At 38.7% G+C, this 26,403-nt stretch overlaps 1 protein-coding gene and 1 long non-coding RNA gene across 2 annotated transcripts in view; one reads left to right on the plus strand and one right to left on the minus strand.

The window, feature by feature from the left end:
* Window positions 1-8,506, plus strand: part of AASDHPPT (aminoadipate-semialdehyde dehydrogenase-phosphopantetheinyl transferase) — a 42,799-nt gene extending 34,293 nt beyond the window's left edge. Inside the window, exons 6-7 of the mRNA XM_026856673.1 lie at window positions 7,383-7,485; window positions 8,478-8,506. Of these exons, the coding sequence (XP_026712474.1) occupies window positions 7,383-7,485; window positions 8,478-8,491 (117 nt within the window). The 3' untranslated portion in view covers window positions 8,492-8,506. The remainder of the gene's footprint in view (window positions 1-7,382; window positions 7,486-8,477) is intronic.
* On the minus strand, window positions 2,715-6,214 carry LOC113481158. The gene is made up of 2 exons (XR_003398613.1): window positions 3,634-6,214; window positions 2,715-3,198 (listed from the first exon to the last, which is right to left on the minus strand). It is a non-coding gene; the product is annotated as an uncharacterized LOC113481158 (long non-coding RNA).
* Window positions 8,507-26,403: the final 17,897 nt, after the last annotated feature.

Genomic DNA, 26,403 nt, shown 5'->3' on the forward strand with positions numbered 1-26,403 from the left:
GCTGTCAATCAACACCCCCAGGTCCCTCTCTGACTGGCAGCTCTCCAGCCACTCCTCCCCAAGCCTGTAGCGCTGCTGGGGGTTGTTGTGGCCCAAGGGCAGCCCCCGGCATTTGGCCTTATTGAAACTCCTCCAGTTGGCCTCAGCCCATGGCTCCAGCCTGTCCAGGTCTCTGCAGAGCCTCCCTACCCTCGAGCAGATCAACACTCCCACCCAACTGGTGTCATCTGCAAACTGACTGAGGGTGCACTCGATCCCCTCGTCTAGATCATCAATAAAGATGTTAAACAGGAGTGGCCCCAACACCGAGTCCTGGGGGACACCACTTGTGACTGGCTGCCAACTGGATTTAACTCCGTTCACCACAACTCTCTGGGCCCGGCCATCCAGACAGTTTTTTACCCAGCAAATCGTGTGCCCGTCCAAGCCGCAAGCAGCCAGTTTCACCAGGAGAATGCTGTGGGAAACGGTGTCAAAGGCCTTGCTAAAGTCAAGGTAAACAACATCCACAGCCTTTCCCTCGTCCAATATACAGGTCGCCCTGTTGTAGAAGGAGATCAGGTTTGTCAGGCATGACCTGCCTTTCATAAACCCTTGCTGGCTGGGTCTGGTCATCTGTTTGTCCTGCATGTATGTTGCATGATGGTACTCAGGATGAGCTGCTCCATCAGTTCATTTATGCTGAAGTTTAAATTATTATATTGCCTTTTCTCTTACAAGAATAATAGTTTTATTCTCAGATGGATGAGTAAACCCAGAAGAACTGGTGCAAATCTTTTTGCTGTTACTGTATGGTGCAAATGTTTGTACAACTGTGTAGTAGCAGGCTGAAGAAGTCTGAATCTTAGTAGTCTTGGAACTATGCCTGTATTTTGAGGCAGGGAATTAACTTATAAGTACTTCATATCCTTTTCACTTACAATCTTTGTTAATTAAAGGTTCCTTTATGTAATTTAGGATTTTATTTTTAACAGTTCTTTTTGTATTTTTTCCTTCAGCAGTAGGTATGAGCCAAACAGCAGTTCAATTTTCCCAGTCTTGCATTTACATCTGTACTGTCAAAAACACTTAAGTCAGGGGAGGAACCAAACAGAACAAACCCTATTTACTTTTTTCCAAATAGTCTCATAACATCTGAAGACAGAATATTTTATTGTCTTGCAGTGAATTAAAATTTCTTAAGATCTGTAGATCTTGAATGAACTTTTAGAATATTTTGTATTCTTTTTCAAAACAAATCCTGTTTTATGCCATTACTTCCCACTAATTCTTTCTAGAAGTCAGAGATATAATATGGTGCATCTAAATGTAAGGAAGCATACCGAACAGTATGAGTCACACTGAATGGAATGATTTTCACATCTAAAGACAGTTCATTTCTGTTCTACACTTAAACATAGATCTTCATTGAATTTGCGCTTGTGTACAACTTAGCTGCACCTTGTATTCTCACTAGGGGAGAATCTACTTGAAGTGTAACCATTGAAGCCTGCCTTATTACAAAGATAAAGAAAAGGATTAGAGAGAGAAAAATGAGTTTTAAAATATTATGCAAGCTTTTGGAGTTTTGCTGTAGATAATTCTGAATTCAAATATGCTGTTAAACTTCCCTACTTCTACCAGTTCTGATTAATTTTTTTTTTTCCCTTTTCAATGACTCTCCCATCTTGCATGTTAATCATTATTTTTGGTGTGGGTTTTTTTTTTTCCTCCAAAACTGCAAATCAGTGACTCTTTTCTCCCGATTCCATGGGGGTTAAATGAGATGTTCAGTAACCTCAAATCTGAAGCTAACAGAAATATAGAATAATCTATATACAAACTGTAAATCAAGTATTCCAGACTGGATTTTTAAAACTAAGTACAATTTGTGATAAATAATTGGCAGTCTATGAAGGCCAGAAAAGACTATTGAGTGGATGTGAAATGGTATCACTTACTGGGGTAGGACATTTTTAACTGATTCAGTTGACTCAGTCCTATTCTGTTCAACCTGAAGTGTACTGTCATCCCAGATGGACAAGCACATGAAGGTGCTTAAGAGCTGAGATAACTAGAAGCATTACCAAGCTGAAAGAAAGGACTTGTTCTGCCACAGGTTTTGGAAGTCTGCAGAATAAGGAGGCCTATTCAGAGTATGAGGGGCTGAAGACTACTGAGCTCCATGGCTGGGTGGTTGTTAACTGGTCCAGTACATGCCAGTCCTCATGAGTCACTGAGGACCCCGTCAATTGCAGCTGTACCAGCCAAATTACCACTTTTTTTCTGGGACAATGAAATGAACTTCAGGTATGAGGTGGAATGAATAGAGAATGTTCAGATCTGGATTTCTGGGAGTAAAGGAATTAATTTCATATGAGAGGTGAGTTATTTTTGCATGGTGTCAGTGTCTCAAAACAATTTTTCCCTCATTGGAGAGTTTAAAATGAAATTAATGATATTTTTCTCTCATTGGAAAGAGTTTAAAAGTTAAATTAATGAAATTATTTACAGTATAGTGCTTGCATATGAGTAGAGGGCAAGCCAGGGTTTTTTTTAAATTAGAAAATTACACTTGGTTTGCTTGCTAGGAATATGATAATTTTCAGGACTATATTGTCTAATTAGAAAGGTTACAAAAACAAAGGAGTTTCTTACCTTTCTGTGAAATAAAATCAGATGTTCTAATGGTCTAGATAGAATAATCTAGAATATTGCAGTTCCTCACATTATGATTTTTTCCATGTCTGATTTACACTGAACTATTTGAAAAATTAGATTAATCTCTTTTTTCTTTTAATCTTAGGTAGCAATAAGGTTAGGTGATGGTAATGCCTTAGGAAGAACCGTTTGAGTCAGGTTGTTTAGTCTCAGTACAAATGGACAGAATTTTTACACATGCTTTTACCACTGTGAGAAAGAGCAGCTGTATAGTTATGAAATTATCAGCTAAAAGCATGGTGCTAAAAGGCCAGCAAGATACTTGGACTCTATGAATGTGAATGATCCTTCTGAAAGTCATCAGAATGTTTTTCTGGGAATCTCTGTATTGTGGAGGAATATATTGAAATAAATGTTTCTAGCATGTACAGATAAATTGCTGTAATCTCACAGTTCTAAGATTTTTAATTTTTTGTATTTCACCATCACACTTTCCCTTATAAAAAAAAATGAGTCCTGTATCTACACATGGCCATAACGATGGCTTCCTTGCATTTGCTTAGTGTAGCAGGAACCCCCTTAGTTGCGGGATGAGGCTGTGAGACAGGACACACACCAATATGGTTAACAGTCAAGCTCCGACGTTTATTAGAAAAACATGTCTTTATATATTCTTGTGACAGCAAATCCGTGTGTTGCTCTGGCGCATGCTCATTTCAAAAACTCATTCCTTCAGCACTTTCAACAAGCACTACTAAGCGTGCACAACCAGTAGATAGATTTCTGCTTTGTTATTCTAAAGATTCCCTTCTTATCTGTTTCTTCCCTAATGAGCAAAAATACTTTCACTTTTAGTTAATCTTGACACCGTTAATCTTCTAACACAAGTGCATCATTAATTTAGACATCATTAATCTTCTAACTTGAATGCTGATGACACTTCTACATTGTCAGTGACACAGACGGTTCGCGACCCAGCATACGCACCCACACCACAGAATGCAGTCTTTGTGTCCATAGAGTCTCTGCCATTTTTAGAAGTACTGGTCCAGCACAGCTCCAGCTTCCCTCACTAATTCAAGTCGTTGGCCCAGTCCAGTGCAGATGAGCTGACCTTTGCTGATCTCCCATCACTTTTCTATCTGCAAGAAATTTCCCAGTTGTGTCTAGAAGCCCTCTGACCTTTATGTTCCTTCTCCAGAGGTCCCTTCCTTTATCTGTTTTGTTTTCTGTATACTGCCTTAGACATGACCATACCATGTGCCTGGATCCTAGAGGGTGCAATGGTGCAAAACCAGAAGCTCTGCTCCACATGAGCCTTTCCCATCAAGGGCCGTAGCTAGGTAGTCTTTTTCCCTATGGAACTGAATTGACCAGGCTCCCAGTTTCTCAAAGTACAGATTTAGATCTTAGATCACATCTGATGCCTTAGACTGCAGATCAACCCAATGTTTCTGAGGAGTAGCTATTAATAGCCTCTGACCCAAAAATAATTTTTAAAAAATGTTAAAAAATTTTTAATCTTCAGTGAAAAGATTGCCAAAAATGAATAAATGTGATATAGTTTGGACATACTATCATGTTTAAACATTTGTGTATCTTGCATAAAAATTGTTAAGTGGATTAGGAACTTCATGGGATAAAACTGTGTTCAAGACAGTTTGCAGCTGTGTGACAAGAGACTGGTGCCATCTGATGTGAAAATCTGAAATTTGAAAAGTGGATCATATTAATTCACTCAGCCTTTCACAAAGTCTGTAAACCTATGCAAGATGTATACTGTTACTATAGTATGGGATCAAATGCACTGATGCTAATCAGATGTACTCAGACAAGAAATAGTAGATGTAGCAGCAGAAATAGTGGAAATATGGTTGTAATTTACATGTTCTTGGAAATATTCAGGAAACTGCCCACCTTTTAACAGTCATCTTTATTTCAGTGTCTTAAGTAAAGCCATGATCTGCAAAGAAAATCAAGATAGGAAGGAAAGATAGGTATTCAAGTGAGCTTATAGTGTCTACTTGGATCTTTACAATATTATAGTACCACGTTGAACCAAGAAGATAAGTGTTCTTGGACTGAATTGAGACAACCAAGTCTAAAACAGTGATTCAAACTTTCTTCCTTAACTGCTGACTAATTCTCAAACTAACTGGACATGCTAATTTCCACTTCATGTTCTAGATAGTCTGGATTTCTCTACACTGTATAGAAAATGTAAGCACAAAAATAAACTGCATTCTTCTCAAGAGAGCCCACATCATTTTGTTGTTTGCTTTTTTTTTTCCTAAAAAGTCACTTGTGATAATATGTTATTTTCTTGTGCTGTACGTACACATTTTTTATGGACAGATTCTATTTTTGCTAAGATTGAGTTTAGTTTCTTTGTTGAAATAAAAAATGGGTTTTTTTGTCTTTGTGTTCTGATTTTGTATTGTCTATTTATGGTTCTACCTTTATCAGTTAGTTTTGTATCTCACTATTATTTAGATCCAGACATAGGTGGGATTACTAAAACACTTACCTAACACTCCTTTGTTATTTTTGAAACAGATTATGGGAACACAAAACTGTATATTCTTCTTGACATCCTTTGAATAAATTGTGAAACAAAGGTCTGGATCCTTATAAGACTGGGTGTGTTCAAGTCCTTCCAGGAAAAAGAGACTCCCTGGTGTCTTTCAGCAATTTAATAACATGCAACCTAGTTTATTGACATAACTATGACATGAAGTTGGTATATTCTGTGTTAGAGTGAGTGTCTCATCGTTTGATCTAACTGGCAGTAGTGTGAGGTTTAATGCTTGTAGAAAGATAGATATTTTCAAATGCAAGGCTAAAGTGTTGCATACGGTTACACGTGCAAGGAAATTTCTGAAGAATTTGGTTTGGAACTATGCTGTAGAACACGAAGGTTCTTTATGTTGTAATAGGGGCTTATTCATACAGAAAAAAAACATTCTGCTTGCACAAGCGTTTTATTTAAAACACTTGAAAAATTCTTTTGGATTTTTAAATGATGTAACCAGTAAGAAAATGGATTTTTCACTTGAAATGCATCTTTGATCCTCCAACATCTGGAGGTACCTAGACACCTTTATTTCTACTTTACAAACCAGTGAAGAAGCACTGTCATATAGCCAAGTGTTAGAGAATCTGCCCAGTAGACACAAATAGAAAAGTATCTGAATAGATTTCTATAATCTGTTAGGAAACAGTTTGCACCACTACTAACAACTGAATAATATTTTTAATAAATTTTAAAGCTGCTTTTTTATGGTTTTAGTGGCTATCAACCCAATAAGAGAAGAAATGGTTTAGACTATGGTGGATGCTAGAAATGAAAGTCTGAAATTAGCACTTTATTGTTTCTTGGCTGCTAGGAATCTTACTGAGTAGTAAGCATGTCTGTGTCAGCCTATAACCTGCTGATCAAATTTGTTTCTGAAAAGTGGCTATGTTTTCCTTATGCTGAGGAGAATTCTGAAGGAGTTTCTACCTTTTAATTAAAGTTGTAATCATCTGAATAAAGAATTTTAAGTCATTTGTAGATATGTTCAATGGACGTGCATTGTCTACTAATCTGCTACCAAAAAAAAAAAAAAAAAAAAAAAAAAAAAAGTAGGTCCTACTGAAGTCAAGGATTTAATTTGGGGTTTTTTTATTATTTTTAAAGTTCCAAGCTTAGAAATGCTTTGTGTTAAGTGTACTTAAAAGGTTTGCCAGACTGCTTGTCCTGGGGATTTAGGGGTGCCTATTGAACATCCTGAGCAGGCTTAGTGTGGAAAGCTAACACCAAGGTTCCCAGTGTAAGCAAGATGCAATGTCTTACCTAGATGCAATACCAGAACTTGGAAGGACTGATGGAGCTCTGGTAAATGGTAAGGTAACGTTCTTATGAATGGCAAAGCTCTAAAAGGGTTGGGTGGGTTTTTTTTCAGGTTCGTATTTTAGGTTTTGATAGCTATGTTGTAGATGTATAAATGTCTCACTTTGGATTTAGTTATTAATCCATTTAGTTATTCAGGCATTTAAGTCTAGTCAGATATTCCACAAAGGCACTGAGATTTTGATTGCATTAGGATTTGAGATTTAGTGCAGTGTCATTGCTGTTGGCAAGCTTGCATTTTTGTAAAACCAGAATAAGCTGGTGCATCAATTTCATCCTTTTTTTGTGTGTGTTGGTATGCCTTGCGCTGTGTCCTTGGTTCCACAGGACCTCTAACACATCATGAGGTACCTTTTGCTGCAGTGGCTTTTAATAGGCTAATCCCAGCACGCTGAAAATTCCTTCTGACAGGTGGTTGTCCCTGAGCTGACAAGAAAACATTTTGGTGTCATTACCAAAAAGTGGTGCAATGTTTCCATTGTAAATTAATGAAAAATAGGAGTAAAAGAATTCCATGTTAATACCTTAAATATTTTACTGCAAATAATAAGGGGAAATAAATGTAAAAGACAAGTTGAATGTATATTAATGCTAGCTTTTAATTCACAAAGGAAAGTTCCTAGTTCTGCTTTGTTCCAAGGTCTCAAAGCAGTGGCAATTATTTCAATTCTTTTATTCAGGTTTCTTTTTTTTCCCCTCAAGGTCAAATAGTAGTATCCATATTGCACACTTCTAAAGTTCCTGTTAAGATTTTCCAAATATCCAGTGAGTTTCTCTTGTCACAGTAGTTTAATATCTCCAGCCTTGCTTCAGTGTTCTAAACAATTGTTTTCCTTTAATCTTGAAATAGGCTGAAGTTCACTTAAGTAGCCCGTCACATCCATTTTATCCATGGGAATCTCTGACCAGAGGCAGAAAGCAGGAGCTTGGACTGCCTCTGAATTCACAAACAGGTTAGCCACTCGTCCTTCCTCCTGCTCTACCATGCTTTGTGCGTCCAGGATCCTCTGCGCCTGTGGAAGCTGTTAGCTGCCCAGGCAGGGTGTGTTTGTAGCCCTTTCCACCGATACAGCAGTGCTAAGGCATGGCAAAGCCTGAAGATGGATGGTGCCTCTCAGATGTTTTCGTTAAAACGTATCACCAGAAGCAAGAGCTTGACAGAGTGCAGCGCTTCATCCAACCTGCTGCTGTTGGACAGCCAGCAGTCATTTGGTTGTTCAGTGTGACCCTGTTTAGGTCAGAGGAGGAGAGTGCATGCTCCTGTTGTAATGCCTTTTAAAAAAGTTCCCTCATTATTTATTGAATTAACACAAGTAGTGTGATCTCACTACTTGATGTCACGGAATATTAAGATTCTCAGCTGCATGACTGATAATCAGTTTTGATTTTTATTTTCCAGTGTTGAAGGTAATGCTTCCGTCCCATGAATTCCTAAAGACTGTTCTCACCAATGTTTTCAGTTTTTGCCGTATCAATGTACTGCTGGTTTTGGCTTTAAGGCATCCTAATAACCAATGAAGAAGGGAAATGCAAAAAGACTAGCAAAAATATAACTGATCTTTATAAATATGATTACAGATTTTATATATCACTGCATGATACATATTGCATGCTGTATATGTATTTTATAATCATGTGTTATGTATTTATACATGCAGACTCTGTAGACTCGTATGTACATACACTATTACAGTATTGTATCTTTCACTTAAGGATAGACTGTGTTTTCCTCTGCAGTATGTATAGGCATAAGTACCCATATGTAGTTGAAAAAATGCATGTGCTATTTTTCATTGTTGAGTGGTGTTTGGTGTTTGATATATTTCAATGATTGCCTATTAAAATGACTTTTAAGTTTGCATTTGAAACAGCACACAGGCAAAAATCTGAAAACACTACCTTGAAAATATTTTTTGTTTAAAGTGGATGTTCTGTATATTCTCAGCTTCAGCAGCATAGTTTTCTGCAATTTATCACTGCTGCCATCAGATGAGTGGTTTCTCAGCCCACGTATCAGCTGATTGTACAATGAGCTCCTCATCCTCATTGAGAGCTTAATACAGTGAACTGCTTATTCAGTGAGGTCACTGGTCTCTGTAAGAGAAGTGGAATTTTCCTGCGTGTATTAAGTTCAAACAGTGTCTACTGAATAGTGTAATATTCTCAGCAAGCAGTGTTTGCTACATACGTAAAAGCATTTTGCTAATCTTGTGACAGTTACGTGATCTACAATTAATTAGCTACCTGTACTACTTTAGGAAAATGAATTGGATTAATTCTGTGTATTAAAATTGTGTGTGGGTAAAGGTTGTACTTCAGTTGTGTACTTGCGTATACCATAATTAAAATTCTCATGAGAGTGAAAATAACATATTGGAAAGAAACTGATCTTTCTGATATAATTGTTTCTGCCTAATTGCTTGTTAGGAACTTTAGATGATTGGCCTTGTTAATTTGGAACGTTTTCCCTAAAGTGCAGTAGGATATTTATTTGCATTTAAACTGGGACAGTTAGACAGCTCCTACTTGCACAAATCATTGTTATCTCTGTCACCTTTCAGGAGAGAGAATAGCAAACTGCTCATTACAGTGGAAGCACATTGGTTTCAGCTGGCTTGGGCAAAGTCAGATAGGCTAGCCATAGAGCTATGTAATGTTGGTCATGTAAAAGCCTTTAAGAAATCAGAAAATAAGTTTACGTTCTGAGACGAGTCTTCAGTTAAAAGAGGGAAGAAAGTAATGTCAGATGAAGGAAATAATTTGTCCCAGAGTAAAGGGCTGTTGAAGTAGTGAAGAAACCTTGTATGTGCCAGGAATTTTAAAACATATCTGATTTATTTATGAAAGTCAATTTGGGGACTTCTGAAACAATGTGATAGAATGATTATGGGTTTTAGTTTGTTTTTTTTCTGGCGTGACAGCAGTTTGAGTGCAGCATTGAGTTGTTGAGTTTGTATAAACAGGCTTTTAAAAGGGAAATAAAAATGCAGTTGCATTAAAATGTAAATGTGTTAATGCAAATACATCTTTTTCAGCCTTACAGTGTGTTTTAACTCATTTGTTCTCAGACTACAGTTAGTTCATCACTGACAAATGTATCAGAGAGGCACTACAAATATGGAATATATACACACACACATATATATATACAGGTTTTATATATATATGCTCTACACATAATCACCTTTAAACATACTAGAAACCAGCCCCATCTTTATTAACTCAGTAACCAGGAAGTGTAAGCAAAGAGCTTCAAGAGCAAGTAATACAAATGGTACAAATATATTTGGCTGATGCAAGAGATAATTTAAGGTCTGGCAGTGGGAAAATTGAAAACACTGCCTTGAACAAGTAGGAGAAGGAGCAGATTAAAACAAATTTTTTGATCTATTGGAAGCTTTTATTAAAAGTACATGAATTAAAAAATGTTAAAAGGAGTGAGTATAGTTAAATATCTCTTTTTTCCTGTGTCATTTAACAATTGGTACTTTGGTTAAAGGAAGTTAATGACAGAAACCCAAGAAACAAGACTGCACTGAATTTACTTTGCTTTAGCCCATAGGTCTTCAGAGCCTTTCTAGTTCAAAATCCAGAGTGGCAGAGGATAACCTGTGGTATCTTTACAGTATATGCTTGAAATATATTTGAGATTCTAACAGATCTTCAAGTGTCCAGATGCAGCTGTTTCAGGAAGACCATTTTTCTGAAAAAAGCTCTTGACATTGTGGGTTGGCAGGTAGCAAAACACCTGTAAATTAGAAAATCTGATGAGCATATCACAGCCAAATAACTACTGTGTCCTGCTTTGAAGAGGTGTTTTCATGGTCTTAGTATAAGTCACACTATCAGAAATGCTGCTCCACCACTTAAATGGTGCTGCTCCATCACATAGCAGTACAGGTCCTGTAGGATTTACACAAACTTGTCCTCGGTGTCTGTAAAAGAACGGTATTTGTAAAAGAATGATGAAGAGCGGAAGTTTTTTTTTTCAAAAAAATCTGAGTTTAAACTCCTGTGAACCCTTCCATCCTGAGATGCTGAAGATGGACAGCTGTTAGCTTTTATACGCTTGCTCAAGATGATTCTTTGACTCTAAGGAATCTTTTCAACCGCAGGACATCAAGTCAGATGTTTGTCCATTACAGTACACAGGGCATCCCTCCTGGGCTTCAGGAGGGCGTCTGAGAGCTCTGGTTAGCCAGGGAAAATTGGTAAGAGAAGTGAGGCAGGCCAAGGATTGTAAACCACTCTAGCATCTGAGCTGGCATCAAATAAGACTTTGGAAGAAGAAGCTTTACTTCTTAGGGTAAGTACAAGGGCAACTAAAACCTGATTATCTGTAGAGCAGTTTATAATGTGATTTTTGTCGTGAAAGCCATTGTTCTAAGGTTCACAGAACCTCGATTAGAAATGGTACAGGACAATGGCACAGCTGGGATGTAAGAATTAAGGAGTCTTCCAATTCTGGTCATAAAATATTTTCTTCCATTCCTCCAGGTTCCAAAGTGTAACATTTCTGTGTCTCTAACATACATTTTCTTGTAATCTTATATATATGGCTTTATGTTATAGGTCTAAAATGGCCTTGCTTCTATTTTAATCAAGAAAGGGCATGTGGTTATGTTTTAACGATACCAGCTAATATCAAAGTGTCATTTAGAATTAGTCCCCGCCTGTTGGCTGTATTTCTGTGCAACATAATAAAATCACTTCTTGATGCCTGTGTTTCCCCTCTGTCTGCATATTGTCAGCTGAAACGGCAAGGCCCTTCCGAGAAGGAAACTGTCTCCCAGTACTTCGTAAAATGGAGGCCTGGTCTCAGCTGGAGCCTCTTTGCATTACTCTTACACAAATAACACAGGAATAATTGAATCCCACCGATGACAAACCTAATAAGCCAGCAGCAGCTCCTTCAAACTCGGAAGATGCTGTTCTTGTATGTGGGGGATGATCACAAGTCATTGTGCTGATACAAGACAGACTTGGCTGCTTGTTAACACACTGAAGAGATGGGCAAAGACCTTGGGTGGGTCCTCTGAGTGGAGATGCCATTAGACTCTTCCACCTTGGCCTGTAGCATTTCTCTGTCTAACCTATAGGTGGGTTTCAGTTGAAATTTCTAGCTGGTTTCATGTCTGCCTGCTCCTCCATTTGAATTAATATCTGTAATAGAGTTAAAGAATATCTCTGCCAGTAATGTTTATACAGCAGACAGTATGCCAAAGGCTTGACAATATCATCAATAAATGTAAGTGTATGTATGATCTAAAAGATAATTCAGTTGTTCTTAGGGTGTATGGCCCCTGCTTACCATGTTTTCTTGCTTAACCCACAACTTAGCTAGAATATTTTTATCTTCTGCAAGTCAAGGTCTCTTTTGTGATGCTTATTAAATCCTAAACCAGTTCACAAATACTATGTAGTCACAGCACACTCTTCCAGCATTCTCCTCCTGTTCATGTTCTTTTACCCCTTCCAGCTTAATATTCCTCTAGGGGGAACTGAGTCTGAGTCCCTCTTGCAGTGGAGATTGTCCTTCCCTTTTCTGTAACACCACTCAGTGCAATGGACTCCCATTTTGCACAAGTGTAATTTAATACCTGCAATGCGAGTATGTGGATATTTTTTTCCACTTTTATCATTTCACTTTTCTCCTTCTCAGTTCTTTTTTTTTCTCCTGATACACTTTCCTCTTCTCCACTCTAAAGCCCCTTCTATTTTTCCTGATCAATAAATCCACATTTTACTGCCCATGTCGCTCCTTTCTCCTCTTCTTTTCTGCTACATAGCCTTAGATCTCACACTGCCATGTGCTAGCTACAGAGGTGGGGAGGGCGCATCCAGTTAGACTGGCTCAGGCTACCCTGTGACACTGTTTTCAGGAGTACTCTTATCCAGTTTCTTGCAGAGGTGATGCCCGCTCTTTTTGAACAACACAGTAGGGTTCTACTTTGTCATTACATTACATTACATACATTAAAGATCTTTACTGTATCCTTGTGAGGCAGGACCTGACATAATGAGACAAGAAAGGTGTCTGGGTCTGTGCTATGTGGGTCTCACTGGCATTGTTTTCCCTTTTACATGAGACCTCCAGCAAGTCATCAATGTATGTTTTCTCATTTGTAAAATGGAGTGATACATTTCTATTATCTAGTGGTTTGCCTTGTTTAGTACTTCAGAGCGCTTGGATTCAAGCTTTTACAGAGATAAAAAATACTGAAAAAAAATGTTACTGCAGTTTGGTCTATGGATTTTGGAAAGACATCAATGGATTTAGGAGGCTTTAGTGTATAAGCAAAAATCAGCATAGTCCACTGTGAAGGTTCCTGAGTGCATCCACACATGCTTACAGCCAGCAGGACAGCTTTTAGCTATAGACTATCCCTGAATGGATTTAGATGCCAGCCTACAGCTTTCTTTACCTCTAGCAGCCCAGGTAGAACCAAGGAGTCAACTACAGAGCTACTGTGAGCCCTCTGTGGTGCATTACAGCTCTGCCTCTTCTTTGGACCTTTCACGCAGGTCTCCCTGTGTGCAGTTCTTAGAATTAGCTGTAAGCAAATAAGGCAGTTCTGGGTTTGATAAACATTTAAAACTGTAGCTTCTGTCACCAGACAACATTGAATCCAGTCTTGCATCGAATCAATTAAAACAAAAATGTTCAAATTATCAGTTTGATGGAAATGGTGAAATCACACACAAGAGTTACGCCTCCTCATCGAGATGGTTGACACTAGCTGACAGACGGCAAAAAAAATGTGCCCCACCAAAACACTCCAAAAAATAGGTGCCCCAACAGTGTGGTAACAAAAAAGAGACAAGTTTCCCAAGGTATGTGTGATCAGTCTGATTGCAACTGGAGCTTTTGATGAGATCATTTCACATAAGGGGTGCATAAAGTGTAATTTTTATTCTTAAGGGTTTTTTTAATTTATTCTTAAGGTATTTTGAAATTTGCCAGACAGAACAATTTCTCAGAGGTATCAAAATGTAGTACATACCTATGGGCCACACTACTAAACTGTAGTACTTTGATAAATGTTCATTTAATGTGACAAATAGTTTTATGTTAGCTTAATGCTTTCAAAGATTGTTTTATATTGTTATTGCTTATCAATGATTTCTGTTATACAACTGTCCTGGTTCAGCTAGGATAGGGTTAAGTTTCCCCAGCAGAGAGGGGGAAGGGATCTCCAGCCGGGTTATTCATACCATGCTGGTGTCAGGACCCATGCAGCAGCGTGGGAAGCTTTCCCTTGTGGCTTTGGTGAAGGGAAGCAGGCGCGCGGGCTGGATGTGTCCATTGCGGTATTCCTCTGTATATCTTTTGTCTTGTTTATTGTTATTACTGTTTGTTGTTGTTATTATCACTATTGTTGTTGTTCAGATTGCTTATTACACTGTTGTATAAAATTTCTTCTTATTTTAACCCAGAGTTTGTGCCCTACTTGTGTCCGAGGGTGGGGGAGGGACAACGGCAACGTCTCAGGTCCCGACAGGGCTTAAAACTATCACAACAACGCAGGAACAAAAAAAGTGACTAGCTTAATTATGCATTTTAAAAAGTAAAATGCTTTCATTTTTATTATTTTCTAAAAAAAAAAAAAAAAAAAAGTTTTCCATTATTTCCCCGTGAGAGTATTCTCTCCAATAAATATAAACTGAGTCTTTGTTTCTCTTCCATCTTTGTTCAACAGAATTATTAGGTCCAAATCACTCAATGTCATCTGTGATGGAGAATTTTGTATCTGGTTATTGACCGTCTGGCAACTGACACTGGGCAATGAACAAAGCTGTAATCAAAGCAGAATTTAAAAGATTATTTGTAACTTCAAAAGCCACAGTGTCTTGACATATAACCAGCTTTCTGCTTCTCTTCCACTGGATGTGTAAGATCTTCAGGGACATCATAAGCAATGAAAAAGGTTATGATTGTGGGAATGGGCATGAAGCAATCTTGAAGAATAACTTTGAGGTGTTTCATTATCAGCCATTTCAATGGGTCTTAAACATCTTGGAGCAGCTTCAAAAAGATGTCAGGAGCTATGCTCCTCAGAGCTGCCATGTCCAAAAGCTGGATGTATGAGACTGTGAAGGGAATCTACAACCCAGAAGCAGCTGCCTGAATTACCTTTACATTGAGAAGTGTGGGTTATGTACATTAAATAATGTTCTCAATAGCAGACATTTTTGGGCTGAGATGGACTTAAACTGTGAAAAAAGAAGCAATATCTTTTCATCCCTGCAGGGTGGACAGCAGGGCAATGTATCCGCTGGAATTCCAGCATTGTAGGTGACAAAACCCAACAGGCAGAGACCCTAGACCTCTTTTGCCTGCAACCATTTTGACAAATTGGGAGTAGTAGAGGCAAGACAATGGGACAAATTGACAAATGGGAGTAGTAGAGGCAAGACAGAACATCCCAGGGCATCCTGGGCACCCACTGAATCTTGTTAACTCTTTTAATAAATTGGATAGTGGTTTTGAAATTCTGTATTAGGTCAATATTTTTTTAATTCTTAATGTTATTGACTAGGGAAGGAAGATGTAATAAGCTCTGCCTTTACTGAACTCTGGTAAAAGCTGGCCAGTGTGTTATACAGAGATCATGTTATGTGGTGGTAACTAGTGAGAAACAGACCTCAGACTCCTTGCAATGGGTCAAGGCCTCTCCAGTGATGGAGGCAAAATTGAGTTTTGCCACAAAGAAGATAAAGCCAAAATAATTGGAATGCACCAGCTCTGCTAGAAAGCTACATCATTGCCATCTGGGGATGGTGAGATGAAGGGAATGTGATTACCCTCTGCTTCCCTCCCTTTATTCTGCTGTATGTCTGATGTAAAGACAGTTCTCTGCCTTCAAACCTTCTCCCTCTATTTCAGTGGTGGGACACAGGCAGTGACTGGGTGAGGGATGAGCTGGATATGCAGCAGTGTGGCCCCCCCAGTACTCACTGGGGTTGGGGAAGTCATTCAGATGGAATCACACAAAAATGGTGTCTACCCTTGCTTGTCTGTTAGCTCACCTACCTGTGCCTAAAGGTTTTGGTTGATCACTGAGCAGTGCTACAGCCAGGCAGGCAGTAGCATCTAGAAAACTTGATAAGCATGTGGGATCAAGAGCTTGTGTTGGCAGTTGATGCTGAACAGTAAGATGCTGAACAGATTGATGCTGACAGTAAGATATTTTCCAAATACCTTACGGTCCTACATTTAAAGGATCAGCATCCAGGTTAGCCTGTGGCTAGTTTTTGACTCCTACCTGAATACAGGCAAAGCGATGTGGAATAAAGGTGTCCTGATTGACAGATGGGCCAGGAAAGAGTCAGACCCAAGTGCATGAGCTGCAGTGTTATATGGGAGCAAATGGGACTTTTTCATGTTTGATTCCAGGCACAGGAAAGCTCCAGAAAAGAATCAGAAACCAGAGTTTGCTCATAAGCTTCTTTTTTCTCCCTCTCTGACTTGTCTCAGCTGCAAAAAGGAGTCACAATTTTTAAAATTAATCTAGGTTTCTGTTCTAATTTTTGTTTTGGACTCACACAAGCTTATTCTCTCCCTCATGTCAGATATAATGATAAAAATGTTAGAGAAGTTCAAGTAGCATTTGAGAATACTTTCTGGAGAAAAGCCTTTCCCAATCTCTCTTATTTATTCCATATACTAGGTTTCTTATTACTGTTTAATTTCTTTTTTATCCATGATTTTTTATCGTAAAAAATTATGTCTTTTAAGTTTGAACAGACCAATTATTTTCTCTAACCCTCAGTATTTTGGTATCACATATTTTTCACTTGAATTTGAAACAACCTACAGGATATGATAAAGGAACAGGAAGAACCAACCGATCATGTATCTCAGCCTGGGCTGGACAGCATTTAAAATGATCCTAAACACTAATGTAAATTTTCCATTAATTTATTTCTATAATATAGTTATTATTTAATTCTTGCAGGAGAACACATTTGTGATGCTGTTGCTAGAGGGCTTGTAAATGTTGGTGGATGTAAATGAGAACTGATTTACCCTGGATCGGCAAAGACAGCTGTATGGGCAGACCTCTCTCTGCCACTAAGGTCTGTCAGGTTCAGAGGCTGCCAGTGAGAGCACTGGGAGCTGCCCTGTATTCTGGTTTCCAAACAGTCTGGAGCTAAGCCTAGGAAGAGCAGAAGCTGCATTGTCTCACTGTCAGGAGCTCTAGATAGGTCTGTGGTATGCTGTATTTAACTCATTGATTTGAATTTATGTTCAAGTCAGATCTTTTGTACAACTATAATAGTGTCAAAATCTTCTGTCTTATTTCCATCAGTCCGGAGAGGAATGCTTGTGAGCTGAGCTCTTACTTTGAGCTTGCTCTAAACCATTGAGTTGGTGGTTGTAGATTTCTGTGCTGTTGCTATAAGCTGACAAATTTCTGATACTACTTGTTTCACTCCTTAAAAAAAATCTTGATATTTTTAGTTAGATAATAACAGCTAAAAAATTGTCCAAGCATCAATTTCAAAGTGTTATATTTTCATTGTCTTCTTGCTATCAGGTACCTTTTAATATTCACAGTTTTGTGGTGCAGTGAGACATTCTGCTTTGTGCTTTAGGGCTGTTCCCCTGATCTGTGGGCTTGTTGTAAACCTGACTGGTTTTATTTTTCTTTTCCAAATAAATAAATGCTATGGGCCAAACTGTTAACAGACTCAAACCAGCTTAATTCTACTAAAGTGAAAAGAACTTTGCAGACTAAAAACAACTTACATTTTAGCCCAATATTCTTGAAATAATGATCCCGTTCAAAATCCACAGCCTGCCAGATATTTTCAAGACTGGCTTTGATTGGAGTGTAGAAGTACAGGATGTCTATTGCTAATCTAATGGTGCATAGAAAATAACTATTTAAGCTATGTGGAGCATTGGTTTTACTACTAGAAGCCATTTAAGAATTCTGAGAACCACTACTACTTAAGCTGTGTTTATAATGTTTATCTAAATGCAAATGAGAACATTGCTGTTTATATATATGTTTGTCATTTTGGTTTACATAGTTGGTCAGGGAAAGAGCTTTGATAAACTTTCTTATAAAATACTTACAACTTTCTAACATAAAACTTCCATCAGTGCGAGAAACAGATAAGTGTTTTTTTTAATGAAAAAATGTTTGTTTAAAAAAGCTGCTGAAGTTCTCAGTAAATTTTGTCTTTATTAGCTGTTTAGGACAGGCCCAGTACTTTGATATATTGTGAAATAATAAATAAAATGGAATCAGTTAATGTTCATCCAGTTTGCTTCTCTTTGCTTTAAAAGAAAGACCTTCTTCAGTATATTTATGATTCATATGCTTACGCTACTCTCCTCTTTTCAGTAATGCAATTCAGCCAGCAAAAGGTTATATTTGTAATAAATCAAAAGAACAGAAGCACAATGATATGCTACCCCTAAAAGATATTGTCATTGGTATTTTAAGAGGCGGTATATCGGTTTTATTTTGCACAATGCTGCATTGGTGACAGCTCAGAGACTTACTTCAACAATGTGAATAATTCCATTGATGTTGAAGACAGTTGCTTCAAAAAGCGTGCACTGACTTCAGTGAGAATGCCAATTTACATCCAGCTAGGCATGGATGCGGCACGGGTGCTAGTATAGGGAGTGGGTGTTTATTTTGCAGTCTGTCCCCAGAGCAGATGCTGTGTGGGAGCAAGAATAGATCCTGCACTGCTGTTTTGAGGTGTCTGCAACTGAGGAGTCTTCCGTCTTCTGCAGATAAATTATAGTATTTTTCTTCTTTATTTCTGTAACCTAAGAGTGTTTCAGAAGTCTATCTAGAACAGTAACTTGATTTGTCTTAGACTAGCACTTGTGAGGAGCAGGGGGGTAGGAAGACCAATAATTACTAACATTGCTTGGAAAATTGCTTGTCTAAATAGCTAAAATTGTTGTAAGTCAATATAAAAGCCAATGACCAAGTGTTGCTATGGAGATACTATTTCATAGAAAATCTTACTTAGCTGCTTGCCATTCACTTTTAAACCATCATATGTAATTACTTCCATTTCCCAGACCCAAGCTACAGCTAGAGCTTGGAAACCCATTGCTTTTCACAGTTCAATCCTTACAGAGCTAAACCTATTGGATAAAAAACATCTTTGAATGTACAAAGTAGAAAGGCGGTGATTATTTCTTTGTGATAAAACTGGAGGAATTTTTTAGTAAACCAATCTAATTCAGCATTTTTAGATGAAATTGCAGAGGTTAATAAGGGCTGTTTAGAGCTTGTAATAAAATTGTTTCTCGATCATTATTTGGAACCTGTTAGCTACAACCTGTGTCATCAAAAATCTAACAGTTGCTGTATGCAATCTGAATTTTCCTTTTCTTGAACATTATTGACAACTTCTAACAAGCAGTAACAAAAGATAATTAATATTTGAGAGCGCCAGCAATAGAAGCCAAAAAGAAGGATCAAGACAGTCCAGAGATTTACATGTTGCTCAGAAATAATTGCTCTCCCTCTACTGAGCAAGCAAAGGTCACTTCAAAAAGTATGAGATATTACAATAAGGGAAGTAAAAAAAAAAAAATTCAAGTGTGAAATCTTATGGAAAATAGTATCTAAGATGGAAACCTACTAAATTTGCTGAGTTATAAACTTCTTCAACTTCCAGTATGACAAATTAATGGCTGTGCCACTTGAGTCAGAATGGAAATTCTGCAACACTTTCTGCCAGATCTGAAATCAGGTAAGCTCCTAGGTATCTCTGTGTACCATTTCAAAACTGTAGGAAAAAAATGCAATGAAATACCCAAATTAAATCCCCAATATGAAAAACGGTGCACCTGGGTGGGAATTTTGGCATCTGGAGGGGAATGGTTGTCAGCAGGGAGATGGTGCCTAAAAGACAAGCCAGAGGATGCAGTCTTGCTGTTGCTTGAGTTCAGCAACAACCTGAAAATGAACAAGTGACCCAAGTGCAGCAGCCAGGTTATAAAGTTTTTGCAACATTTCATGAAAAATCTGCTTATACTAATTAATATGAAGTGATTAAATGCCCTACACATATAGAAGAAAAAGACCATCTCTCTGCAGAAACACAATCCAAGCATCAAGCCAAAGACAGAAAGTGGAAAAAGGTGGGGGGATGGAAATTACGGCTTTTTTCCAATGCAATAGCAGTGATTTAAAGGAACACCAACACAGCAAACACACAGGCTCACTATGAAGTTTCCAAGGGGAAAAATAAGGAATGATGAACCTTTTGTGTGTTGATGGTTCTATGTGCGGTGCTAGCTAGGGCCACTAGTCCCACTGAGGTACTGAGCAGCTCATCCTTTGTCTACTGAGAAGAGCCCCAGTCACTGCCTGGGAAAGGAGCTGCAGAGGTGAAATGGTAAATATAAGAAGTTGAATAAACTTTGAAGCATACTATGGGAAGACAGGGACAAGGAACTGGATTTTCCCTGTGGAGCTGCCTACTTAGACTGAATAGTGTTGCAGTCAAGCATCACTGATGTGCTTCTCTTTGTTGTTTAAACCAGAACCACAAGCAATTATTTTTATGACAACACCATGCTCACAGACTCAGACTATGAATTTATTTTTTTTTCACTTCATTAAACTCCCTTTCACTTTCTCTGTCAATTAATCCTGAGACAAATATTTTTCCCCTTCCCCTCTCCAGAGTACCCCAGTGCAGTTACAGAGAGGTGAGAACAAGGAGAGTGTTTCTTTCTAACATTCACTGTTTTTAACAGGGACTTTCCCTCCTCTTCATTTTTTTGGCTGTCCTTTTCCATGCTCTCTCAGGATGTTCACAGAGGAAAGACATCCAGGCAGCGAATGGTGTGAGATATGCAGGTGAGCTGCTGCATTTCGGCATCCTCCGTGGTGCTGCTAGTGCCACTGGCAACCAAATTGCATGTCTTTCTTGCCCTCGGGCTTTAGCTATCCCAGTGTCCTGTACTGTTAACACAATGTGAATGCACACAACCTTTTTCAGATTATGGTAGCAAAACTCCCTCTTGCTTTCACAGGAGGTCAGATACCTATGTTCCTCAGGATGTCAAAGAGCTGCTCTCACAACAGTCCTGTGAATTCCTGTTGACACTCAGCAGCAAATTGTACTTGATTGAATACTTTTTGTGAAACATAAATGGATTTGTGAAAAATAGAAGAAGAAAATTAACTCCCAAAGGGGGTCAGCTGGTCAGCTCTGCTATTAAAATAAGTGAAGACATCATTCTATCTATTAGCAGCATTTGCTACTAAGTAGTAGCATGGTACAGAACAAGATTATCTTTGGTATTAAGGAAACAAATTCTGCTTATCTGAGGGAAATAGTGGCTTTTTTTTTTTTTCCCTATGAGGTAATTACCTATAAAATGATGTAACAGATAAATACTCTTTTTGTCAGAGCTTGAAAAAACTCTCCAGTTCATAGGCATTGCTGCCTAGACAAGAATGAGTGTGAAACACAAGGGTATAAGTCAGATGTCTGTGAAATACAGACCTGCAGAAGCAATCCTGAATCTATACTGCTCAGCCATATAATCTAGCAACAAATGTGGATGCCCAAGGTCCTGTCAGAAGTGGGAATGTACAAAGCTATTTAAGTCAGATAACTCAGTTTTCTACTTGGTATTTCCCTTCGTTGAACATCATGAGGTTCTTGTCGATTTCTCCAGCCTGTGCAGTCCCTCTGAATGGCAGCACACCCATCTGGTGTCTCACCCACTCCTCCTGGGTTTGTATCATCCGTGAACTTGATAAGGGTACAGTGTCCCATCATACAGGTCATTAATGAAGATGTTAACCAGTGTTTGCCCCAGGATCGACCCCTGTGGCACACCAATGGACTTTGTGCTGCTGACAACAGTTCTGTCAGCCAGTTTTCACTATCCGCCTCACAACCTGTTTATCTAGTGCAACTTCATTTATTTGTCTGTGTGAGACAGTGCTGAAAGCCTTGCTGAAATTGAGATAAACAATATCGACTGCTTTCCCCTCATCTACTGAGCCTGTCTTCATTGCAGAAGGCTGTGTTGGTGAAGAAGGATTTCCCTTTTGTAAATCCATGCTGGCTACTCCCTATCACCATCTTGTCCTTCATGTGTCTGGAAGTGGTTTTCAAGGAAGATTTGCTCCATCACCTTTCCAGAGATTAAGTGAGGTTGACCAGTCATAGTTCCCCAAGTCCTCTTTCTTGCCCTTCTTGAAGGTTGAGTGATATTTGCTTTCCACCAGTCTTCAGTTGAGACAATCAAGACTGTCTTGAATGACATTGATCAGCTACCATAACATCTCATCAGGTCCCATGAACTTGTGAATGTCTAGTTTGTTTAAGCGTCCCCTAACTGGATTCTCCTCTACCAAGGGTAAATTGTCCTTGCTTCAGACTTTCCCATGGCTCTCAGGGGTCTGGAGTTCCTGATAGCATATTGTACCAGTAAAGACTGAGGTGAAGTCATTGAGTACCTCAGCCTTTTCCATATTCTCAGCAGGTGACCCACATTTCTTCTCATCTTCCTTTTACCAATGCTACAACTTTAGAAGCCGTTCTTGTTTCCTTTCACATCCTTCATCCTCACCATATTCAACTGTCCCTCTGTTCATATAGCCCAGGTTGCTGTTGGCTACCTTTGCAGCTAGGACTCACTGTTGGCCCATGTTCTGCTCACTGTACAATGGGACCCCCAGGGCCTTTGTTGCAGAGTGGCTCCCCAGTAGACAATCCCCAGCCTGGGTTGTTGCAGGAGTCTTTCCTTCCTAGGGGAAGGAAACTTCTCCTTGTTGAATCTCATGACTCATTCCCCCAGACTGACCCAGTCCCTCTGGATGGCAGCCCTTTCTTTAAGGCTCCCCCCAGTTTGGCATCATCTGCAAGCACAATGAGAGTACACTCAGTCACCTCCTCCAGCCCCCATAAAGATGTTAAGCAAATAGTTCCCAGCAGAGATCCCTGTGGTGCTCCTCTAGAACTAACCTGCCAGCCTTTTACCCACCTAGCTGTTTCCAAGCCAGATGTTGAATTAATACTGTGGGAGATATAGTTTCAAAAGCCTTGCTAAAGTTGAGGTACTTGATTTTACCACTCTGTACTGCTGTCCTCCTGAAAAATCTGGTGAGTTTATTACAGAAGAAAATCAGACTGGTCAGGCAGGGTTTTATCCTCTGTAAATCTGTGTCAACTCTTTCCAGTTAGCTGCTTCTTGCGCTCAGAAATGCTCTACAAAAGGCCTCACTTTACAATGTGCCCAGGGAGGAAGTTTTCAAGTGAAGCTGAGCGATCTGTAGTTCCCCATGCTGTCCTTTTGGCCTCTTCTGAAGGTGGGTGCATCCTTTGCCTTTTTAGACTGATTTGCACTCTTGGCTGAAGGGACAAGTGACAAGGGATGCATATCAGCAGGTGCTGATGTCTGCAACAGACTGAGCTTTCTGTGTCTCTTTTATCTGGAGGAACAGGGGCTCTTCTAGGGAACAATTCTTACCAGCTTATTAAAGGTGTTTAAAATACTGAGATGAAAAGTGCCCACTTGTCTCCCCTAACAGTGGGAGTCTGGGGGACAAGTGCCAGTGTGAACATGTGAAATGAAGCTCAGCACTTCAGACAAGCTTTGCTTTCTTCTGTTACACCTGACTGTCTTGACAGAGGCTGCAACTGAAGTGGTGAGTAACAGCTCCATGACCCTGCCTTGAGCATTAGACAGATGGCACAGTGATGCCGTTTGCTCCAGGTAAGTCTTACTTCTCTTATCAGCTGTGGGTGGACGATGACTGGGATATTAGCATGGCTAATGCACAGGCAAGCATGGTAATCAGCATGGTTTCTCAACTCTTTCTTTTCAGAGGACTCTATCATTTCAGAGTATCCCTCTTGATATCCAGCAAGAAGAATAAAATGATTGATTGTTTAAAAATTAGAGAATAGAATTAGAATTTACTTGGGAGGTTTTTGTCACAAAGGAAACAAACTGAAACCTTTGTATCCTTTTTATTTTGATTCTTCTTTCTAACAGAAGAACATGTAATTTCTAATCAGCGGCATCTGCAGGAAATCCCCAAAACTTTAAACCTGGACTAAGGGTTAGGCTTTTGTTGTTTTGTTTTATTTTGTTTTGTATATGCTACTGAAAAATATGCCCTTTTTCAAATGCATTGTGGCTGAGACATCCAGCTAGAGGATCTTTTCTGGCACTGCTTCCATTAGGAAATCATCTAGACCTTATTTTCTCCCAAGGCACAGAGGAAACAGTTGAATCCTTTAGAACAATGGTAAATATCCATAGATGATGGGGAGGTTACAGACCATAATCTGTGTATGTTATTGTGGGTATTTTGTGAATTGCCTATAGTCCAGCTATATATATATATCCCCTTATGGATTCCTCTCACAACTAGTATTTTCAAGGAAATCCAGCTGGTTAAAGAATTAAACCTTTCCTGCTCTTCCATCACCTTACTCTTATTTACTAATTTTTTTAAGATTAGGATCTGAACAAAGAGTCACTTTATGTATTAAAGGTTTTTAATTCCATTTTTATTATATATTATTGTTTTATGATATTCTACTTTTTATTATATCCTCCATTTACTCTCAAAGCTGCTGTGAGCATGAATTAAACAACATTTGAAGTGTCACTACAAAATATGATTATAGAAGCAGCTGATTTTCATGCAAAATTAGCAGAAGATTTAAAACCCTGAACTCTAAGTAATCCGCTTTAGTAAATCTATTTTAAACATCTTAAAATTTGCTTTAGGAAATCATAACGAACTATAGTTAATGTTCTGTGTATATCTTAACATTTTTATTAAATCTTCCAAAACATTTAGTTTTCAGTTTTCAGAACAGAAAAACTTGAGCAGATACTTCTGTGGATTTTCAAGACAACCAGGGAATAGATCTTTCTGATCCTTGAAAGCAGTTGTCATTTCCCTGTTGGTGCAGGTTCTCTCCAGGTAGGAACAGTAAACACCTCCAACACAAACACAGACATTTGCAGTATGCAACATTTGCTCAGAGAATTAGAGCAAAATCAGCTGTTCAAACGTTGGGTCTGAAAATCTCTGAGTAAACTGGGCGCTGACTGAAAACCATGCTTTGTAATGTGGTCTGATCCTGTGACCAGATTATACACTGTTTGAACGGAGGGAGAATAAAAAATAGCAACTGATTTGAGCTCTGCAGAAATGTGAATATTTATTCAAAGATGCTAGGCCAGTCAGGGATTTTCTAACTTATAGTTCCACCTGTAGTATAACATGAAAAGTGTTTTTATCAGCCTCAGGAGTAAAACCTCAAACAGCTCTTATATCTTTGCTGCTGGTGTTTCAGTTCTATGGCATGATGCAAAGCATTTTGCTTTTTTCTCACAAAGGCAGAATGCTCGTTCAGTCCCTTCTCCTACCAACATTTTCTCTGAAACTCAGTTTTTTGTTTTGAACTGGGATGGAGGCCATTGTGGTTTGCAGTAGAAGGAAAAGAATTGATGTGTTTGGTCTGAATTCTCATCTTAATTCTACCCTAAAAGACGTGTTAACCCTCAAGTCCATCTCCAGTTGCACAGCCCCATAAGGGAGCCCTATGGCAACACTGCAAAAATTCTGCACTTTCTTATTTCAGTAACAGCAGAATCCTGGTGTCTGTCTTGAAGGGCTTAGAGGAATCCTCCTTCTACTTCTCTTCCTCTCCCAGCTACCCAACTTTTAGGGGCCAGCAGGCAGCCAGAGGATGCAGGCATACCTCCCTCCTCTGCTGTTAGCAACCTGGTGCTGTGTTTACATGAAGAAAGGATGGAGGAGAAAGAAAATCACAGTCCCCTCAGGACTTCTCTCAGGAAGTCATCTCTCCCTTCCCATGAACAGACATTTCTTTAAGACCTCTGAACATACCTCTCATAATGCAAATACAATCACAGGTTCTTTTGTGTAATAGATTAAAAATTAAAAGTGAAGTTTGGAATGGAACTGCCAACCAGAATTTGCTTTTGTCAGTGTTGCATAGCAGTCTGGGTGACAGATTTCTTTTAAGACCATTTTTCAGTTGAAGATTTGTTTTTCAAATTCTTCATAAATATCATGCTGTTTTTATTTCTTAGTAACTTTTTTTTCTTGCTTGCCAGTTTCTGTAGAAGTGCTTCATTACACCCTTTCTTGGTGAAGGAACACTGCAGCATGGAGTATTTATCTGTGGTAGGTTATCATAAATGTGGTTTGGTCAGAGTTTAAAGCAAGAAAAAGGAGAATAAATTCCAAGTCTCATGAGATACAATAAGTTCACTCACTTAAGCACTTTTGTTTTATATAAGAATGGCAGGAGGATAAGTTAAAACTGCACAGATAGTCCCACTCTTCCTAATTCTTGAGTGCTCAACTCAGATGCTTTAGCCTCTTGAGATATCATACCTTCAACACAGCTTTCTTTGTGCACAGCATATATAAGTGTTCATACACAGTTTGCTTCTTTACCTACACTATTTTGAAAGTTTCAGGTAATAGAAGGAGAAAAGACTTAAAAGTCCTGATATAAAAGTGATGCAGTGCAGAAGAATGGTAAATAGAAAAGAAAAATAGCAATATAAGAATATTGACAGTCAAAGCCTGTAATGCATAACCTTTGGACCAGCAGCTTGGCATAGACAGCTAGTCTGGCATTAACATTGCCTCAAGGGAGGCCTTGGTTTGTTTGACCTTGAGATTCTCACTCCTTGAATAAGCAGGAAATGGAAAAACACTGAGGTAATACTTTTCCTCCTGAGTGAAGTGCCGTTTATTAGCAGTTTTTACATGTTGTTATTTTGTTTATCATGGAAAATAGCCTCAGAAAGAGCTTCTTGCCTCAGTTCCCTGAACACAATTATATGTTAAGGGACTGTGGGA

The sequence above is a fragment of the Athene cunicularia genome (genome assembly GCF_003259725.1).
Source record: "Athene cunicularia isolate RWA chromosome 1 unlocalized genomic scaffold, athCun1 chr1_part1, whole genome shotgun sequence".
NCBI classification, from domain to species: domain Eukaryota; kingdom Metazoa; phylum Chordata; class Aves; order Strigiformes; family Strigidae; genus Athene; species Athene cunicularia.